The following is an 18,749-nucleotide window of genomic DNA, read 5'->3' on the forward strand; positions in this document are numbered from 1 at the left end:
ACAGTGGGCGTGTCGCTACTGTATGTTTTGTTTTGTTTTGTTTTTTGCTCAAGCCCGTCCCCTGGCCAACACGAACCCTGTAGTATTACTATCCAAGACTGCATAATAATAATAATAATAACAACAATAATAATAATAATCATCATCATCATCATCATCTTCAGCAGCAGCAGCAGCATCATCATCAGCATCATCATCAGCATCAGCATCATCAGCATAATAATCATCATTATAATAATCATAATAATCATCATATGAATAATAATAATCGTCATAATACTCGATTCATTTCATATTACACTGCATAATGGAAACACTTTGTGAGGTAGACCTCGGGGACAATGGGCCTGTGAACCCCTGATGTTTCCTGAATCCTGGGTCACACACAAGCGTGGCTTTCCAGAAGTGTTGAGACCAAAGCACAACGCTTCCAGACAGATGTTGCTCAAAAGAGGTCCATTATTGTTCGTCGCTGTGACATATTTTTAACTTGGTCCATCTGGAAAAAAACGGCGCCCCTCACACACACGCACACACACACACACACATGCGCGCACGTGCACACACACGCACACAATAGCTGTGTCCCTACAGACGTGGACAAATTTGTTGGTACCCTTACAGCTCATTGAAATAATGCTTCATTTCTCCTGAAAAGTGATGAAATTAAAAGCAATTTTCTTAAGTATACCTGCATGCCTTAGTCAGAGTAAAGCAAAGAAACTGTGAAAAGGGACAAGTTATTGCTTAAGAGATCGATTATATTCTAAAATGGCCTGGACAGATTTGTTGGTACCCCTTAGAAAAGATTATAAATAATTGGATCATAGCGATATTTCAAACTAACTGTTTTCTTCAATTGGCATCACATGTATTCAATCTTATAATGAGTCATTCAGCCTATTTAAATGGAGAAAAGTAGTCACTCTGCTGTTTGATATCATCGTGTGCACCACACTGAACATGGACCAGAGAAAGCAAAGGAGAGGAGTTGTCTGAGATCAGAAAGAAAATGATAGACAAGCATGTTAAGAAAGCCAAGGACAACTTCCAAAGAGGTACAAGCTGAACTCCAAGGTCAAGGTACATCAGTGTCTGATCGCACCATCCATCGCTTGTTGAGTGACAGTGGGCTCCATGGAAGAAGACCCAGGATGACTCTACTTTTGAAAGAGAAACATAAAAAAGCCAGACTTTGGAATTTGCTAAAATGCATATTGACAAGCCACAATGCTTCTGGGAGTATGTCCTTTGGACGGATGAGTCAAAACTGGAGCTTTTTGGCAAGTCACATCAGCTCCATGTTCACAGATGAAATAATGAAGCTTTCAAAGAAAATAATACAATACCTACTGTGAAACATGGAGGAGGCTCGGTTATGTTTTGGGGCTGCTTTGCTGCGTCCGGTGCGGGTTGCCTTGAATCTGTGCAGGGCACAATGAAATCCCAAGACTATCAAGGCATTCTGGAGCGAAACGTACTGCCCAGAGTCAGAAAGCTGTCTCAGTCACATGTCATGGGTCCTCCAACAGGATAATGACCCAAAACACACAGCTAAAAGCAGCCAAGAATGGATAAGAACAAAACATTGGGCTATTCTGAAGTGGCCTTCTCTGAGCCCTGGTCTGAATCCAATTGAACGTCTATGGAAAGAACTGAAACATGCAGTCTGGAGAAGGCACCCTTCAAACCTGAGACAGCTGGAGCAGTGGGCCAAACTACCTGTTGACAGGTGCAGAAGTCTCATGGAGAGCTCCAGAAATCGCTTGATTGCAGTGACTGCCTCTAAATGGTTGTGCGACAAAATAACAGGTTAAGGGTCCCATCATTTTTGTCCACGCCAGTTTCATTTGTTATGTAAAATATTCTGTTGAATCAAAAATCAAAAGAAAAGTCTGATATCTATTAAATATGGAATAAACAATGATGGATGCCAATAACTTTAGTGAGCTTCAAGTTATTTCAGAGAAAATTTGTGGGTTCTTCTTTTGCCGTCGAAGGGCCCCAAAAAAAATTTCATTTGCCATTTTTGAATATAATTGATCTCTTTAGCAATAATTGATCTCTTTTCAGTTTCTTTGCTTTACTCCGACATACCAAAGGCATGCAGGTATACATGAGAAAATTGCTTTTAATTTAATCACTTTTCAGGAAGAATGAAGCATTATTTCAATGAGCTGTAAGGGTACCAACAAATTTGCCCATGTCTGTATACAAATGCAAATCAGTTTCTTTTTTAAGCGTAGGTATTATATAGTTCGGATGAATCTAGAGATCTTACATTATAGTATATCAATTTTTTTGTGTAAGACATTTGAGAGACTATCTCATAATACTGCATAATTGTTTCCTCAGCATTATGAACTCATCGAAATTAATCATTGTTGGTGATCATTGTTTTAAAGGCAAATGTAAACATTGACTTGATCATTATCAGAAAGAGGGAGACAAAGTAGTGTTGCGGATTGTTTATCATTGAAAAATGTGTAAGAAATCTTTTCTTTGATAAATACAGGCATTTGACAAAGCATTTTAAAAGTCAACTTTTCATTACAATCACAAAAAAAAAAAAAACACAGATAGATGAGTTTCATAGAAAAAAAACCAAAAGAAAACAATCATTACAAACCCCTCCCGAGCAAGCCCAGCTCCCGATATTTACACATTTGCATATTTCAAAATATTAACCTTATTAGAAAATACCAGACCAAAAAAAAATAAAAATAAAAAAATGATAACTTACAAAGCAAATGGCGTATAATTTCCACACAGTCACACTCACATTTGAAACAGGCTTTTTCCTTTGCCAAAGCTATGTACATGCACCCAACTTCCTTCTCTTTGCTGCACTAGTGCATGAAGACATACAGGGTCCATTTTCCAAACGTAGCTTTTAAAAGGTACAAAAAAAATAAAATAAAAATAGACAAAACAAGGACTAAGTGCTTTTAGCAGTGCTATGTCAAGACAGAGTCACTCTGACTGCGTTTCCTGGAATAACTTGGCGTCTGTCTCGTGACGACCAGGAATAAATAAATTGACATTGCTTTGGGAAGTTGTTCTGGCGAAAAGGGCAGATTATCCCTTCAATATCGTTTTGCATATACACGGGTTGTTAAACTTAACCAGAGACAAAAGAAAAGTCGACAAAAGAAGGCAGTGTAAATTGGTCTGCACAGTGAAATACTTTGTTAGATTATTATTGTGAAAAAGACGGGAGCAAGGAGCATCCGCAGAATAAAGATGAGCACTTTTTAACAGACCTCCATCACGCAGTCTTTCCCTCACACACACAGCCCCAAACTGGCAGAAAATAAAAGTAACTACAGCAATAAATAAATAATTTCTGTAAGTCATTCAGGAACACTCATAACTCTTCGACCATAACACTACTGAGAACAATGGCTCTGGTGGTGTCCTCTGCTTGTTCTCTAAAACAGTCTCCTTTTTGCCTTTTTATTTTTTACTGTTCAGCCATCAGTACCTTGTGCAGCCATTGTGTTTTAAGGTTTTACCGTATCAGGAAGATTTTCACTGCTTCGAAAACCCACAAAAAAGGAACATAATGTGTGGACAGGATAGGTTCAACCCAGGCCTTACCATTTATAACGGGAGCGCACCGTCACAAAAACACAACAAACTTCAACGTCCTTCTCTAAAACAGGAAGCTCACAATGTTGTCAGACAATCTTTTACAAGTAAAAAAAATGGTAAACCCGGCATTTTATTGGCTCCTTTGCACAAATCAGCTCTTCTGATTACATCCGCACTAAGAGACTAGAAACAGGCAGTTGCGAGGCTTCCTACTGGCAAGGTGCTGTAGCCAAGGCTATGCTGTTATGTACCGCAACAGTTAATGTCTTATTACTGCTTTTGAAATCATGCTCCAAATATAAAATAGGGAATCTGCGATTATAATCTGAGTTTCCTGTTTGACGATTTCTGATTTCTAACACTTAGATGTTTGCCCCATTGGACTGCATTTTAGCACAAGGGAAGCTGCAGCAGAGTGGTAAGTATCTAAATAGTAAAACCTTAAGTGAGGTTGAGCTATGAACGGTTAAAAATGATGGGAACTGACGTTTTAATAAGGCCCGGGTTGAAAAATACCAGATGTATCCTTAAAACGCTGTGGATTTGTCTGGATTTTAGAACAGAGACCAACTATGGAAACAAAGCGAACGATGAGCAAAGTACGCAGGGAATGAGACGAGCATTGGCAATGTCGAATTTCCAATAGGCACCTAGTTAGCAGTATTTTGCGGCGAATAAAAATCTTGAAATTATAAAACCTTTAAACGTGTTTGGTTTGTCCAATTTTCTGCCAGGTCCAACATGTGACCACACAATTCATAACTTTGCCGACTATGTTGCCTTGTGGCATCTCGACTCTGAATCCATTGGAATCTTTGACGTTCCAGCCTCCCGCCACAGCCTTCCCTGACCAATCAGTCCCAAAGAGTTAATGCACGACCGTTTGGCACATGAAAGCATTTAATAAATTAACAAAATGTCCTTTTCAAAGAGCTCGAGCTGCCTCCTCAGATGAAACCCAAGTGTCTGGGTCTGAATTCAAAGGAGTTCCCCACCGTGTATTTAGAGGACCGTTTACAGAAAGCTGGAAAGCCTAGTGCAGATGTAAGGTAGTCAACACACACACACACACACACACACACACACACACACACACACACACACACACACACACACACACACACACACACACACACACACACACACACACACACACACACACACACACATCTGGGCTAGGAGTCTTTCAGCATATTGATGCGTGCAAAGATCTTGAGTGCGGGTCCCAGTTTAATGTTCATGGTGCTCATGAGGTGGTCCTCCTTCAGCAGGAGCAAGGCCTGGCCGTCGATCTCCTGACAGCGGAACTCGTCGGCGATCTCCTGGCAGCCTGGTGAGGAAAACAAAAAAAAACAAAAAAAAAAACGCATTCATGAAATCCAGATCTTGTCGTCTCGAAATGGAAGCCGTGTCCTTGGCAAGTTTTATCCTGTTTTTTTTTAGTTCATTGGTTTTATTCTTTTCTAAATCGTTCTTTCTTCTATCGTATCAATGTTAGATTAGTATACCAGAGTGTTTGGAGGTATGAGAGAGTTAAATGCAATACTTTTAAGACCTTTTCAAATACATAAAGACAGACCTTTTTGGACATAATCATCTTGTGAGTAAGTAAGTATTGTAGGCAAATATTCCAGGTAGGTATTATATAATTGGTGCGGGGCAGAGGTAAGGACTAGCTAGAAACAGGGACGGTTAGAATTAGAAGTTTGCTTTAGGTCAAATAGCAAGACATGAGATTAGAATGTGGAATAAATCAAACCAGTATTAATCACTGCAGCTAAGTGTAAAGGTAAGTACAAAGACTCTTGACTCTGATGCAGAAGAAATTATTTGCCAAAAAGACAAATACAGACCTGACAACCTAGGGAAAATATTTTGAGTACCACAACAGTGAGATGCCATGGCTCCACGGCATTCCTTTTTCCGGTAGTTTGTGTGTGTGTGTGTGTGTGTGTCCCCCCCGCAGATTCCGATTTCCGATCTGCTGTACGTCAATACATCCCATGATCGGTTCACGCTCACGTGACTGGAGAGCTGTACAGACGTACTACCCCTGCAATTTTCAGTTACTGCAGTAGTGAAACTGCTGATTTTGACACTGTTTATTGTTCATTATTCACTATGGAACAATAATAATACAACAATAATAATACAATAGGGTACGGTCACCAAGTTGCAGTATAATTCAACCTGTAACTCTCACTGAGTTTTAGTAGGACAACATAACTAACATGGAAATGTCCAGTTCAAACATCAAATAAACGTCTCTTTCACTTCAAGTACAAATATACATTCATATTAAATTTACTCATATGGTACTTTGCAAATTTAATTGCAATTACATTGCATTACAAAAAAAATAAACAAATAAAATAAATGGCCGACTCTTCTCAGTCTCGTTCATTGGAACTTCTCACCGTGCATTAAACCAACTGGACCAAATTGAACGACTCATTTTACTGAGGGACTCGTCAAGAGCCGAGTCTCAAAAAAAGAGTCCAACCTTGCATCAGGATCAGAGCTCCGCTGTGACAGCGGTAGAAACGCAGTCTGCACAATGTTATAATATTGTCAGGCGATAAATTAATGATTTATCGAATCTTCTTAGTTTACATTTCACTGCATATATGTATGAAAGTATGTATATGTATGTGACAAATAAAAAAATCTTGAATCTCCAAACAGCCGACATTTTCTTTCTTTCGCTCTCTTTTGAGCGTCAGCTACGCAACTACATTACATTACGTTGGTACCAGGTTTGAGTATTGGAGCATTTTTAATGGGAGTGTACATTTGACCGGCACAGAATCCGAAAATATATCTGACACTGATCAGCCGCTCAAAACCGACCAATTCCGGTCACCGGCTGATCGATCGGTGCGTCTCGCGTTTTATATGTTAACACTACGGTCACATTTTTGTGATTTATTATAACTCCCCCACTTCCCATTTTACCTCAGAAGTGCAGCGTTACACCTGGGTGGATAATAAAGTCGCGCTCAGTGCTGCGCATCAGTGGATGTTGAGTGAGAGGAGAGGGAGGGAGGGAGTGCTGACAGAACCACAGGTCTAGTCCAATCCCATGTAGTTTAAATACCCAATAAATGTACAGTATTGTTTTGAATTGATTGATTGCCATCATTTAATTACTATATATATATATATATATATATATATATATATATATATATATATATATATATATATATATATATATATATATATATATATATATATATATATACATATACATATATACACACACATATATATACACACATATATATACACATACATACATACATAAACTTGTTTTTTTTTTGGGCGTAGTTTCAACATTTCAACATTTGCATTTCGTACCTGTGTATTTTGACTAAGAATTGCGTAGTTGGTACACAAAATACGGCAGGTTGGCAGCTCTGCAAATATTGATAAATCCAAAAAAAAAAAAAAAAAAAGTTTATGTTGAAATGAAGACCTCATCAATTCAAATGCTAGCCTATGAATTGACTTTTAAGGCCTATAACCGAATGCAAGACATTTCAAAGACCTCTACGGACCTGGCAGGGAGCGGATGAACTCGTAAACCTCCTCCACGTTCCACTTGGCCGGGTCGTTGGGCAGGAAGTGCTGGGAGACGTCGGGCCCGTCCAGGCCCTCGCAGCCCTCCTGGTCCAACGCCCGGCTCGGCTGCCTGCGGACCTGACCCGCGTGCGCCGGGGCGGGGGCCGGCGCCGGGGGCCCCGAGCTGGCGGCCGACAGCGGGGAGGGCAGCTCCTCGTAGCTGGACATGTCGGAGCACGGGCTGGACTCGCCCTGGCTCGGCTGCGACTGGTGAGGGGAGGACACGGAGCCGCCCTGGGGCTGCTGTGGCGACGGGGACAGCTTCTGGAGACACAGACGTCTATTATTAACAGAGAACAAGAGGAAAGGAACCCCGGCTCGGATCCGCTCGATTGCGAGGCAAAACAGAGTGCTCGCTAAGAACCGAGAAAATAAGGGAGGCGGAGGAGGAGGAGGAGGAAGAGAACACTTCCAACAGAACAGGGCGCAGATGTTAAAAACAGGTCATTATCATATGAACCCGACCGGCCGTTGAGCTTTAGACGTGTGTTTTGGAAGCATGTCAACACTTAAAAGCTTTTAAATTTTTGTACAAACTTTCGGCAAACTTAGTGCCTTTCTTTTTTTTGGGGGGGGGGGGGGGGGGGGGGGGGATCATATTTCTTAGTCCTGTATTATTATCATCTTTTTAGAGAATGAATTCATGGAAATACTCCCAAATTAAGTCAATACAAAACATGTGACACATCTATGCGAAGTTGGTACATGTTGTCAATTAACTGTCTCCCTGAATGTTTATGCTCCGATGTTCAATGTCAATAAACATCTATTTTTCATAAGATGGTTCTGTGTTATTACACTTTTGTAAGCTTACTGTAATAGTGGCTTAAAATAAACAAAAAATAATAATTAAACTGTTAATTACAATTATTTGTATGACAATTAATTTGCAACTACAATTCCATGATCGTGACAGGCCGAGTATCAAGTGAATTATGTTCGTCCTGTATATATCAGAAATGTGTGTGTGTACACTATGTGTGGCAGTGATATAAAGTGTGTATGTGAATGTAAGTCTGTCAGCATTGTTTCTGCCAAATGACGTAATATAACGGAATGGAATGTACTGTAACGCACCCTCTTCTTGGCCTCGGCACTGGAACGACCCTGCACTCGCTTGGGCCAGCGTTTTAGTTTATTCCGCTCTGGGTGGAAGAGACCAATCCTCTTGGTGCAGCCCACGTTGTACCTGCCGCAGAGAGAGAGGCAGACACAGACAGACAGACAGACAGACAGACAGACAGAGCGAGAGTCGTCTTTAAGCAACATCTTTCCACAAGCGCTTGACCTGGACATTAGGAAGTTGGGAACTAATAACTACACTGGCTTATTGAATATGAACTCACCTCTTTGCACAAACCATTGAGCAGAACCTTTTGGTTCCTTTGAACTTGTACGCCAAGTCGACCCAACCACAGTATTCACACGTCAGCTTGGGCTCCTCGTCATCATCTTTATCTGGGGGGGTGACAAACTTGTATGTATCATCTATTTGTGAAAACAGAAAGTTTTGTGCAAAAAAATAAAATAAATAATAAAAAAAACATAAAAATAAAACACACACACACGACGGCGCAGGGTGTTTGCAGGCGTCCAAGACTTTTTAAGAGCTCTTCAATTTCCACTAAAATATTAGAAACTTGTAAAATGTGAAAATGCATCAAAGGCCCAAGTAACTTTCTCATCTACAGCAACAGTAAATAAAGAAATAAATAACGCCCATCAGCCAATCGATCCTTTTCCTCCACTACACAGTATATGACCAATTCCCAAGTTTGTGTTTATTTCAAATTTAATTTGTTTTCTTTTTTCCCTTCATATTTTTGGTCATTGTGTCATCTGCCATAAAAACTTTGCGAAAAAGCTAATTACAGCAAATTGAGCATGCCCATCGTTCCTGGAAATGAGAGTTTTTCCAAAAACAAATCTAAAGACTATTTAAAAGCATAAAGGAATTTTATACGTAAAACTGAATTTGAGACCAGACTGAAGCGTTCCTACCTTGCTGGTTGAGGTCCTCCGGCTCAGAGTCGGTGGTGTTTGCCCGGTGGCTGACGGGGGTTTTGTCGGGGTCGTCCGACAGCTGCAGATCAGACTTCTTTGGGCTGTCGATAAGGATTGGGAGGCGCTCCACCTGGCAAGAAGAAGTCCCGAAAAAATTTAAATTGAGGCCTACAGACCATTTTAGTGCTTCCTTTGGTTACAAACACAATGACGGCCCATATGATTTATACTGTTGTGTTTTATTAGATGTCACATGAACAGATGGGACAGTGTTTTTTTATTCCTTTTTTACACATTTCCGATATGGAAGCACTGAAGAGTCAAAAGTACTTTCAACCAAGACATGTTGAAACACGTTAACCCTGTTTCTATACAATGAAGACGTACATTAAAGCATTCATGTGTCGCGAGAAACAGCAACTCTGGGGAGTTGCTGTTTCTCCCTCTTAAATAATTGTTTTGGAGTTTGCATATCTTTATTGGCAAGCATCCCAGCCCCAACATGAGTGGATTTGGTCGCGCTTTCATATCAGTTTGTTCAGCCAGATTACTTTGGAGCAGTCAGGTGCATGGAAGAGGCTTTCTAGTGTAACAGGGTGCACGGGATGATGGAAGCGCACCATTTTGATTTGTTTAAAAATGGCTTACAATGTGCTTTTTATTTCGAAAACTCTATGATAGTTTTCAGGGAGACTTCGACGCCAACACCATGAGAAGCTGTGCAGCTTCATGCCATCACCCACTTATATCTACAGACTGTCCAGTATTTGGATATTATCCCGATGTTTAAATCCTCATCCTTTAATTCTGACTGTGTTGCTGTTAACTACTGAATTTCCCCTGAGGTGGGAATCAATACATTAAACTAGAGTTTCCATTTCATTTGTAGGGTAACCAACATCCTCACACAATTTCCTGACTTTGTAGACGTTGTGTTCTCTCCAAAGAGAAATAACAGTATCAGTTGAATATATGGTTGAAACTCGCACAATAAAATGGGCAAAGAGTCAATGGTCATTTATTCTAAACAAACACAGGCGACAGCGATGCATCAGGCGTCCAGTAGGAGGCAATGAGAGTGCAATGAGACAAAACTAGAAAATACAGCCTCGCTCTTCCTATCTGTCTATTCTATTATTCCTATCCTACTGTTGATGTCAGCGCATATCAACAATAGGTACTACGAATGAATATTTTTTGAAATATGTAAAAGACTGACAATAAAGGTCAAGTCAAGGTGAACGCCACAAGCTCTTGTTATTTTAGTTTGTAAATCAATATCAATGATAAAGTGTTCGGAAGGACATACATTTCCTTACCTACATTGAGAAAAAAAATAAATAAATCTACCCAATATCAGGAGGCTGAACAATGAGTGTGTTCCATAACGGCCGAGGGGTGTTTCAGCCCAAACAGGGCTCCACCTGCCCTTCATTACTAAACAAAACATCAGGTAGCAGCTCCAAGGCAGCTCAGCGCTGTAATGAGCAGCAAGACACGGCCCGACGAGTTTGTTCAGTGACTGGGAAGGGTCCCCGAGGGGAAATACGTTGGAGATCGAGTGGCAGTAGTTTGTTTACTACAGTTGCTAAGTTATTAGAGAGAGAGAGAGAGAGAGAGAGAGAGAGAGAGAGAGAGAGAGAGAGAGAGAGAGAGAGAGAGAGAGAGAGAGAGACAAAGAAAGGACGGAAACATACTGTATTTCTGCTTATGTGTAGTTTTGGGGTACCGTTTGAGTCTACTTATATTTCAAGTGCAATGTTTACACACTCCTGTCTGTATTTTAGTTTATCTCCACTTATACTGATATCCTTCACTTTTGGTTTTCCACTTGCTTCGGCAATGTAAATGTATCTTTCCCAGGCCAATAAAGCACTTTGAATTGAAAACTGAGAGAGAAAGACAGAGAGAGCATGAAAGTTAAAGAGACGGGGGGGGGGGGGGGGGGGGGGACCTACACAGATGGGGAAGGGCTCGGCTCCCTCCTGGATCACGAAGCCTTCGATGACGTGTGTGAGGACCTGGGGCTTCACGATGGCCTGCGGCGGCTTGTTCTGCCCGTTGTGCGGCGTGCTGCCCACCGCGGCCGGCGCCTCGCTCTCCGTCCCCGACGTCATGGCCACCGGAGGAGGAGGAGGAGGAGGAGGGGGGGGGGGGAGAGGGCGGTGTCCCGGGGGCAGTGCTGCTCTGCTTCCTGGTGGACTCGCCTCCTGTGACACACAGGTATCATCGCTGATATTCTACAGGTTGCAATTTAAGTTGTGTACGTACTCAAAATGAAAATGGACTTTAAAAACAATTATTGCCAAGGAAAAAAAAGTAGAATAAGACTAGACTTCCTTGATGGGGGGGGGGGGGTGGTGCAGTACAAGAAAAAAAAAAAAAAAAAAAGAAATAAAACTGAAAAAGAGATAAAAATAATATGAAATAAAATACATATACACATCTATAAACATAAGTCAACAGGGAGCAGCACTTGCACAGCTGGGTATGTTAACTAGTGAACCCAACATGGGCAGGTGGCTGGTACACAATGAGCACAGTACACATAGTATATAGCAACAGCATGCAATGATAGTAGTAGTAAACATATAAATAACTGTAATATAATAAATATGTGTATAGCTGTACTGTATAAACACAAACACACACACACACATATATATATATATATATATATATATATATATATATATATATATAGAGAGAGAGAGAGAGTCTGCTGAGCAGTATAGTACCAATTATAATATATCACAATAATAACATCAATAAAAAAAAGATTCTACCAATACTAATAAACGAATAATAAATACTAATGAAAAATACGGAAACTACTACTACTACTACTACTACTAAGGAGAAGAACAACAATAGATCGTTTTGCAACGCTACTTTAGTTGATTCGCCTAATGTCAGCATGCTTTAATTCAACCTGCTTGCCATGTGCGAGCCGGACCTGCACAACAAGCTGCAGACGAAAAACAAACACAACAAGTGTTGCCTTAACAACAGCAACGGCAGAACCACGAGGAGACCACGGCGCTCGGTTCAAAGTAAAACGTGATTCCGCGAAGCGCAGCGCAGCGCTGCTGCAACTCGAGCTCGACCCCTTCCTCCGCTCGCCGCGCACAAAGCTCTGATCAGCGGCCATTAAACAAAGTTGACTTTTCTCACCGATCGACCCAAGTTTCGGCTTTTTTTTTTTTTTTTCTTTTTTCCTTTCACCGGCAAAACATGTCTTCAATACGATCCGCGGTGCAGTCAACACAGTAAATCACATCCACAACAACAACAACGACGACGACGGCGGCGACGACAACAACAACGACGACGACGACGACGCGGACGCGCTGCTGCGGTGCCGCCGCGGCGCGCAAAGCGGCAAGGACGCGCTTCACAATGACTGAATGAAGGAGAGAAAGGATGAGTGGAAAGAGGGAGGAGGAGCCACCTCCCCCTTTCACTCCCACCGTGCGATCATAACTGCTCCCGGGGACGGAAACACGGGTACCAGGATCAGTTTGATTTGTTTTCATTAAAAAAAAATATATATATATATATATTAAATAAATGAAAAACATTGAAAAAAAGTCCCCTTGTCTCTGTATTGTGAGCCACGACCCCTGGGTCCGGTCAAACTGGAGACACTAAGGAATAGATGAACAAACGATAAATGCATAGATGAATCACACAAGGCGGAGGAGGAAGGCTGAACACAAACGAGAAGGTATAAAGAAAAAGAGGAAAAAGTAAAGGTGTGAAAGAAAAAAAAAAAAAAAAGACAAGCAAAATACATGTAATAAGTACATAAAATGATTTTTAATCAATATCATTCATATATTTTTTTTTATCTGAAATGATTAGTCTTGAACTGCTCCAACAATTTGTCAAATAATCATCAAATGCTCACAATAGTTGGGGGGCCCTTTCCAACAGATTCCTCAGGTGGACTGCCTGACCCTCAGCCCGCAGCCAATGCCACAGCGACAACTTCACTGGTTCTTTCCATTATTACTGCTCTTGAATTACTGGTCTGGAATAATTAGTCTTAAGCTACCTCAAGCTAAAACAACTAAAAATAATGAAACCAACATGTTTGATGGGCTTTATCTGATCCAAATATAACCTTAACCAAGAAAGAAAGCTTACCAGGTTTGGACATGACCGCGTCGATTTCAAGTACAACTGTGACTTGGCTCCTTTTAACTTAACTTAGCAAAGAGGAAAGCAAACACTTTGAAATTTACTTTAAAATAGCAGAACACTGCTGAGAGCTGGAGTATTGCGGGAGTATTTCCCGCAAACTACTTTGAAAGCGCTCAAACCATTGTCAAAAGCGCTTTAATGGGTTTAACATCTGGCACATTTTGGAATTCTTCGCTCACTGTGACCAGTGGATGGGGAAGTGCAGTTCACTGCCACGGTGGTGAAATCACCGTCAATAAACAGCATTTTGCGGCTTTCCAGTTTTGATTTAACAAGAGAATGTATAGTAGGCTATGCGTAGCCTACTATATATGCAGAGGAACCTTGTTGACTTTGATAAAAAAAAAAAAAAAAAAAAAAACCTTTTGTGCTCAGAAACAAAGGTGTAATTTAGTCTTTACAGAGCTGGTTTGCTCACCACATCTCATCTTTTATCCAAGCCAACCAAATGTGCACACCAAGTAAAAAGTAACATCAATTTAAAAATAAACCTACTGACTTGGCACAATTTCCTACAACCTTTTTACCAGGCTGCAAACTGAAAGCTTTTACACTGGATTACACATATACTGTTGCTTTTCAGGGTACCTGTACATCCACATTTCATAGATTCAATAAGCTTTGCTCCAGGATTTCCATACAATTCAGCACCCACCCCCCCCAGGCTGCATCCATCTGGCTTTCCCTAAAATATATATTTTTTATTGAACCACGGTGCGTTTACTCTGTTAGTCTAGTTTATTTGGAGAGGCGACGACACTCTGGTGCCGACCAAAGAATCGAACCACGGCTCTCCCGAAAAGACTGGACTCGGTGCGGTTCCAAGGGAACCACGGTCCGGTCCCTTACTTGCCAGAACGTAACCGGACTTAATATAGGACCTAATATCGGAAGCAGACCAAAATACAGTGGCTCGTGGATTGAAAACAGATGTTGACACTTAACACACATGTGCTTCCACTTTTCTTATTTGATTGGAACACCAAATCATAATAATGAAAGCTAGGATCGCAATCACAACACGCTGCTGTTGCTCCATTGTTGCCCGCGGCAATGTGATTTTGTGACAGAAAGTGATTTTCCCCTCATTCATGTCTTTCTCTTTTCTTTTTCTGGATAAGGCGCTGAAATGATCCCTCCTCATACCTCCAGTGGCATTACAAGGCTTTCATGTTAAGACGGAGGTGTACGCCAATACACATGAAAACTGACGTGGATTTCACGCTTCCACTGGAGACTGCCAAGATATTTGTGAATGAAAAGCCGAGCGCCTCCAGAGACAGACGGGACGAAACAGACCGGCGGGTCGTGGGTAAAGACCCCAGACATTGGACAATGGATGTGTGAACGTGCGGCTAAATCACTGCGCGACGGCTGTGAAAAAGAGTGTCGGAGCGCCTGATCAGCGATACTGTACTGAGTTAAACATTTGGAGTGCTGCTTGTGTTATTGATCTTTAGTGTGTGATTCACGCGGTTACAATGGAAGACGGCAGCGAGCGCACGCAGCAAAGCACAGACGGTGACGTCCCCGCTGATCAGAGGAGCTTTCTCCTCTGAATTCTTCTGTCCAAAAGGTGAACGACAACAAGCAAGAAACTTGCTCTCGAATCGGACCAAATCTAGCGAACGGCAGATGTGAAAGCGCCCGAAGAGACAAGACAAGAGCATCTGCTCATAGGCCACCATGGGTGCCTCTGCCAAATCATTATTAAATCACAGTGCACAGGAGGGCTGTGACAATTGCGAGTAATGAATGCATTTTCTCTTTTGTCCAGTTCTTATCAATAGTATAAGCTATAACAGTGGAATAACACACATCCACCTTCCGAAAGAGAACCGTTTATTGGCATTCGACATGGGAACGCAAAAATTTGGAGATAAAACGGACAGTCGATTTTCTGAGAGCCTGGAGCGACGGGCGGTGGATTTTCTGTGTCAACAGTAACAGGGTCACTGTGCCGCAGTGGGTTTCGCCATGAGCGGCTTCATTGGACTCTGTTGCGGACATCGGCCTTTGAGGGATTGTGGCTTTGCGACCTTGGATGAGTTTCCCGACCACCAAACGACCAACGTCAGCAGCACCAGGAGGGAAGCTGATTACAAGTATTTCTGTACCTCAATTCGGGACATTGATGTAACATATCGTTTGTATTGTTTCTGATTGCTATAGTTGGTGAGCACAGTGGCTGACAGAAGGTAGTTCGATTTATTAATGATGCACTTATTTTATAATAATCGGGGCCCGACAATAACTGTGATCCAATTGCCCCGGGCAACCAGATTTGGGCCATTGTCAAAACTTTCTGGTTGCCCCGTTGTCAACCATTTTTATATGCTTTAAAAAAAATAGTAAGTGCAGTATACCTCTGTATGTTTAGAAGCTTCCACCAAGGAAAATGTGTTTTCCTGGAGTACTGATTTACTGTCAAATGGGGGAACAAGTGAGAATATTGAAATATGGATTGAAATTATAATGAGTCATTATCACTCAATTATAAAATGATTACAATTCAGCAACCACTTTATCAGCGCAATAACTCATGCATGGTTGCCAACTTGGAAACACTTCTAAAAGTTAAGTGTCGTGCCTGCCAATCATTTTTTATTTAATTGAATTAATTTTTACACACAACTATTTTACATATGAGAAGCAGCATAAACACTGAAACATTGAAGCGGCAGCAGAGGAAACGCAGTGGCAGCGCAACATGTTCCGCAGCACATTGGCTGCAGAACAAGCCTGTACAGATTCTTGTGAGTGTAAGTATGATGGCTGTACGTGTAGCGGAAAACAAGAACCGCCGCTTCCTCACCGTGGGGCTGGACAGGCGGGGTGGGCGGGGTGACCTTGGGCGGCTCTATCGGCTTGGTGGGCTGTGGAGGAGAGCGCGCAGGCGGCTGCTGCAGTTGCTGCGGCGCAGCGGGGGTCGAGCAAGTCTCTCTGACCACCAGTGATGTGGGCTTGTCTTTACTCTCCTGGACCAGTCGCGAGGCCTGAGCAACATAGCCAAAACCAACAAAACAAAATATGGTCAGTGACTCTGAAAGACAGAATGAAATGTCAGTTGTTTCCACTGTCTTTTAATAAGGAAAACAAATACCCCCTTCCTCGTGCAAATAGAAGCCGTTGCAAGTGGTTGTACAAATAATGTTCCGATAAGAGGCGGAAAACACCTATTTCTAGGCAAACTGAGCTACACACACTTTATTTTTATATTTATATAGAAGGAAGATATGGTTAATCTCAATTTAACCATAAAATGTACTGCACAGTAATCATAACATAATCCGTAGCAAACAATTCCTGGAGATGACCACTAACAGAGATCATATCAGGCAACGTCTAAAAGTCACATTGTTGGAAAAGTCACGTCAAAAACCATGCTATTGGAGCAGTTATGCGGAATTTAGAAAGTTCCCCCATTTACACCATTTATTTATTTTTACAATTTGTCAGACACTGACTTTCTGCTGCTGAATGTGCCGCTGGCCGCCCCTCACCGATGGTTGTATTTGCAGGTTGATTGCCGTGAGCTGGACAGGCTGGGCTTTGGCGTGGCTGAGGGACGAGTGGAGGGCGTGGGGGCTGATGGTGGAGTGGAAGATGGTGGCCTGGTGGCTGGGAGCGCAGGGCTGGTGGGGACCCGGCTTGGGCAGCACGGGGACCGGGTGCTGCGACGGCTGGATGGAGGCCGTCTGCAGCAGCTGGCCCTGGGGCCTCTGCGAAGGAGTGCTCTGCTGCACCACAAACTGCTGCTGCTGCTTGTGCTGAGTGACCAGCGAGTGCGGCTGAATCTGGGTGTACGCTGGAACGAGAATAGGACAGGCCGTGAGTTTAAGGAACGGTGGTCTTTAATCCTGTTGATTCTTCCAGAGGAAAAAAAGGTTTCTTCTCCCAGTCAAGCCGGGCTGGTCGTGTATCCCTCAAGTCACAAGCTATTTTCAGTGTTTAACCAGCCAAAATTAAATCTAAGAATAGAGATGGATTTCCAAGCAATGGGCCATTACCTACTTAAAGCAATAAGTTTGACTGCATGTGTTCCTTTACCACAATGTAAATCCATACACTGCCACTTACTTTCATCAGTCACTTCTGTGGTCGCTGTGTGGAGAAAGAAGATTTCACATTTTTTCCCCCCTCTCCATTCATTTCCTTTTGTTTCCCCAAACCGCCTCAAGAATGTACTTCCAACCAAAATATGAAGCGGGTCAAAATGGGACATGAAAGGATTCCCAAAGCGCAGTCAGAGAGCTGGGGGTTCCAGCTATTGATAAAGGGATGGATTTTCTCAGCAGAAATAGCGTGAGCAAGCGGGGGGACATCTGGTCCCTTTTCCTGCAGACCTGCAGATCTGTTTTCCGCTAACAAATGGAGCCAAAATAAGACTTTCCCCATCCATTTCAGAAAAGGGCCAGGTGTGTGGTTCCTGGTTAGAGATATTAAACCTCACAATACAGTGGTTTTGTTTGCCCCGTCTGTCGCCAGTTGTTGTTGAACGGCGTCAGCCACCACAACACACACCACAACAATTTCTACAGAAACGAACACAAAAGGAGCAAGCTTTGGGGACGTGGCCGAGATCGTCTTCCCTAGCGAGTCGGTAAAAAACTACAAACCGGTGCTCGGGAAGAAAGCCGTTCCTGCTCTGTAACCGCTAAAAGGCCGTGTGCCGCCGGGACATGGCGTCGCGGGGCAGCGTCGCAGGGCAGCGTCGCGGGGCTCTGAGTAGCTTGAAGGGCCGGGTTAGTTACTGTAACAAACGCTGCTTCAGTCAGACAAAGGCAGTTCAACCAGTCTAGGCAAGCGTACAAGATATGAATAGGATCTTGCCGGTGCATGAACAAACTGTCAGACAGGAATTTCCAAAGTGTCAATGGAGACGATCAAACGTTATGAGGCTAATGTGCCACGGGTCTCCTCGCAAGCTCCTTCCATTTCCGGGCGCCTTTCAGTTTTCAGCCAGATATTTGTTTTTGAGACGGCGGTGGCAGTTGAATGGGGAGGGTACAAGTCAATATCCACATTCTCCGCAAGGTGACCTCAGAAGCTAATGGGGAAGGCGAGTGGCGGTACATGAGCTTCCATCGAGGTAAACAGCGTAGGCAAGTACTTTGATATCTCTGAAAGCAGTTTGCAGTGCAGGGAGATCTACCGACTAGAAGAGAGGACTGTTTGGTGTGCGGTAATAATTCCCGTGTTCCTGGTAAATGTTTTAATTGTTTTCAATTTAATTGAAGCTTTCTGAGCAGCAGTTAACTCATTTCAGTGTTTTATATTTTAATAGTCAGACAGGCTATAACTGTATTTGGATGTTCATT

At 42.4% G+C, this 18,749-nt stretch overlaps 1 protein-coding gene across 1 annotated transcript in view; it reads right to left on the reverse strand.

The window, feature by feature from the left end:
- Window positions 1-2,482: 2,482 nt before the first annotated feature.
- Window positions 2,483-18,749, reverse strand: part of phc2b (polyhomeotic homolog 2b) — a gene marked incomplete at its 5' end in the record, with an annotated part of 37,697 nt that continues 21,430 nt past the window's right edge. Inside the window, 8 exons of the mRNA XM_080000491.1 lie at window positions 2,483-4,924; window positions 7,155-7,482; window positions 8,296-8,407; window positions 8,565-8,676; window positions 9,220-9,352; window positions 11,181-11,429; window positions 16,278-16,424; window positions 16,932-17,236. Of these exons, the coding sequence (XP_079856617.1) occupies window positions 4,770-4,924; window positions 7,155-7,482; window positions 8,296-8,407; window positions 8,565-8,676; window positions 9,220-9,352; window positions 11,181-11,429; window positions 16,278-16,424; window positions 16,932-17,236 (1,541 nt within the window). The 3' untranslated portion in view covers window positions 2,483-4,769. The remainder of the gene's footprint in view (window positions 4,925-7,154; window positions 7,483-8,295; window positions 8,408-8,564; window positions 8,677-9,219; window positions 9,353-11,180; window positions 11,430-16,277; window positions 16,425-16,931; window positions 17,237-18,749) is intronic.

This window comes from Zeus faber (genome assembly GCF_960531495.2).
Source record: "Zeus faber genome assembly, chromosome: 5".
In the NCBI taxonomy this organism is placed as follows: domain Eukaryota; kingdom Metazoa; phylum Chordata; class Actinopteri; order Zeiformes; family Zeidae; genus Zeus; species Zeus faber.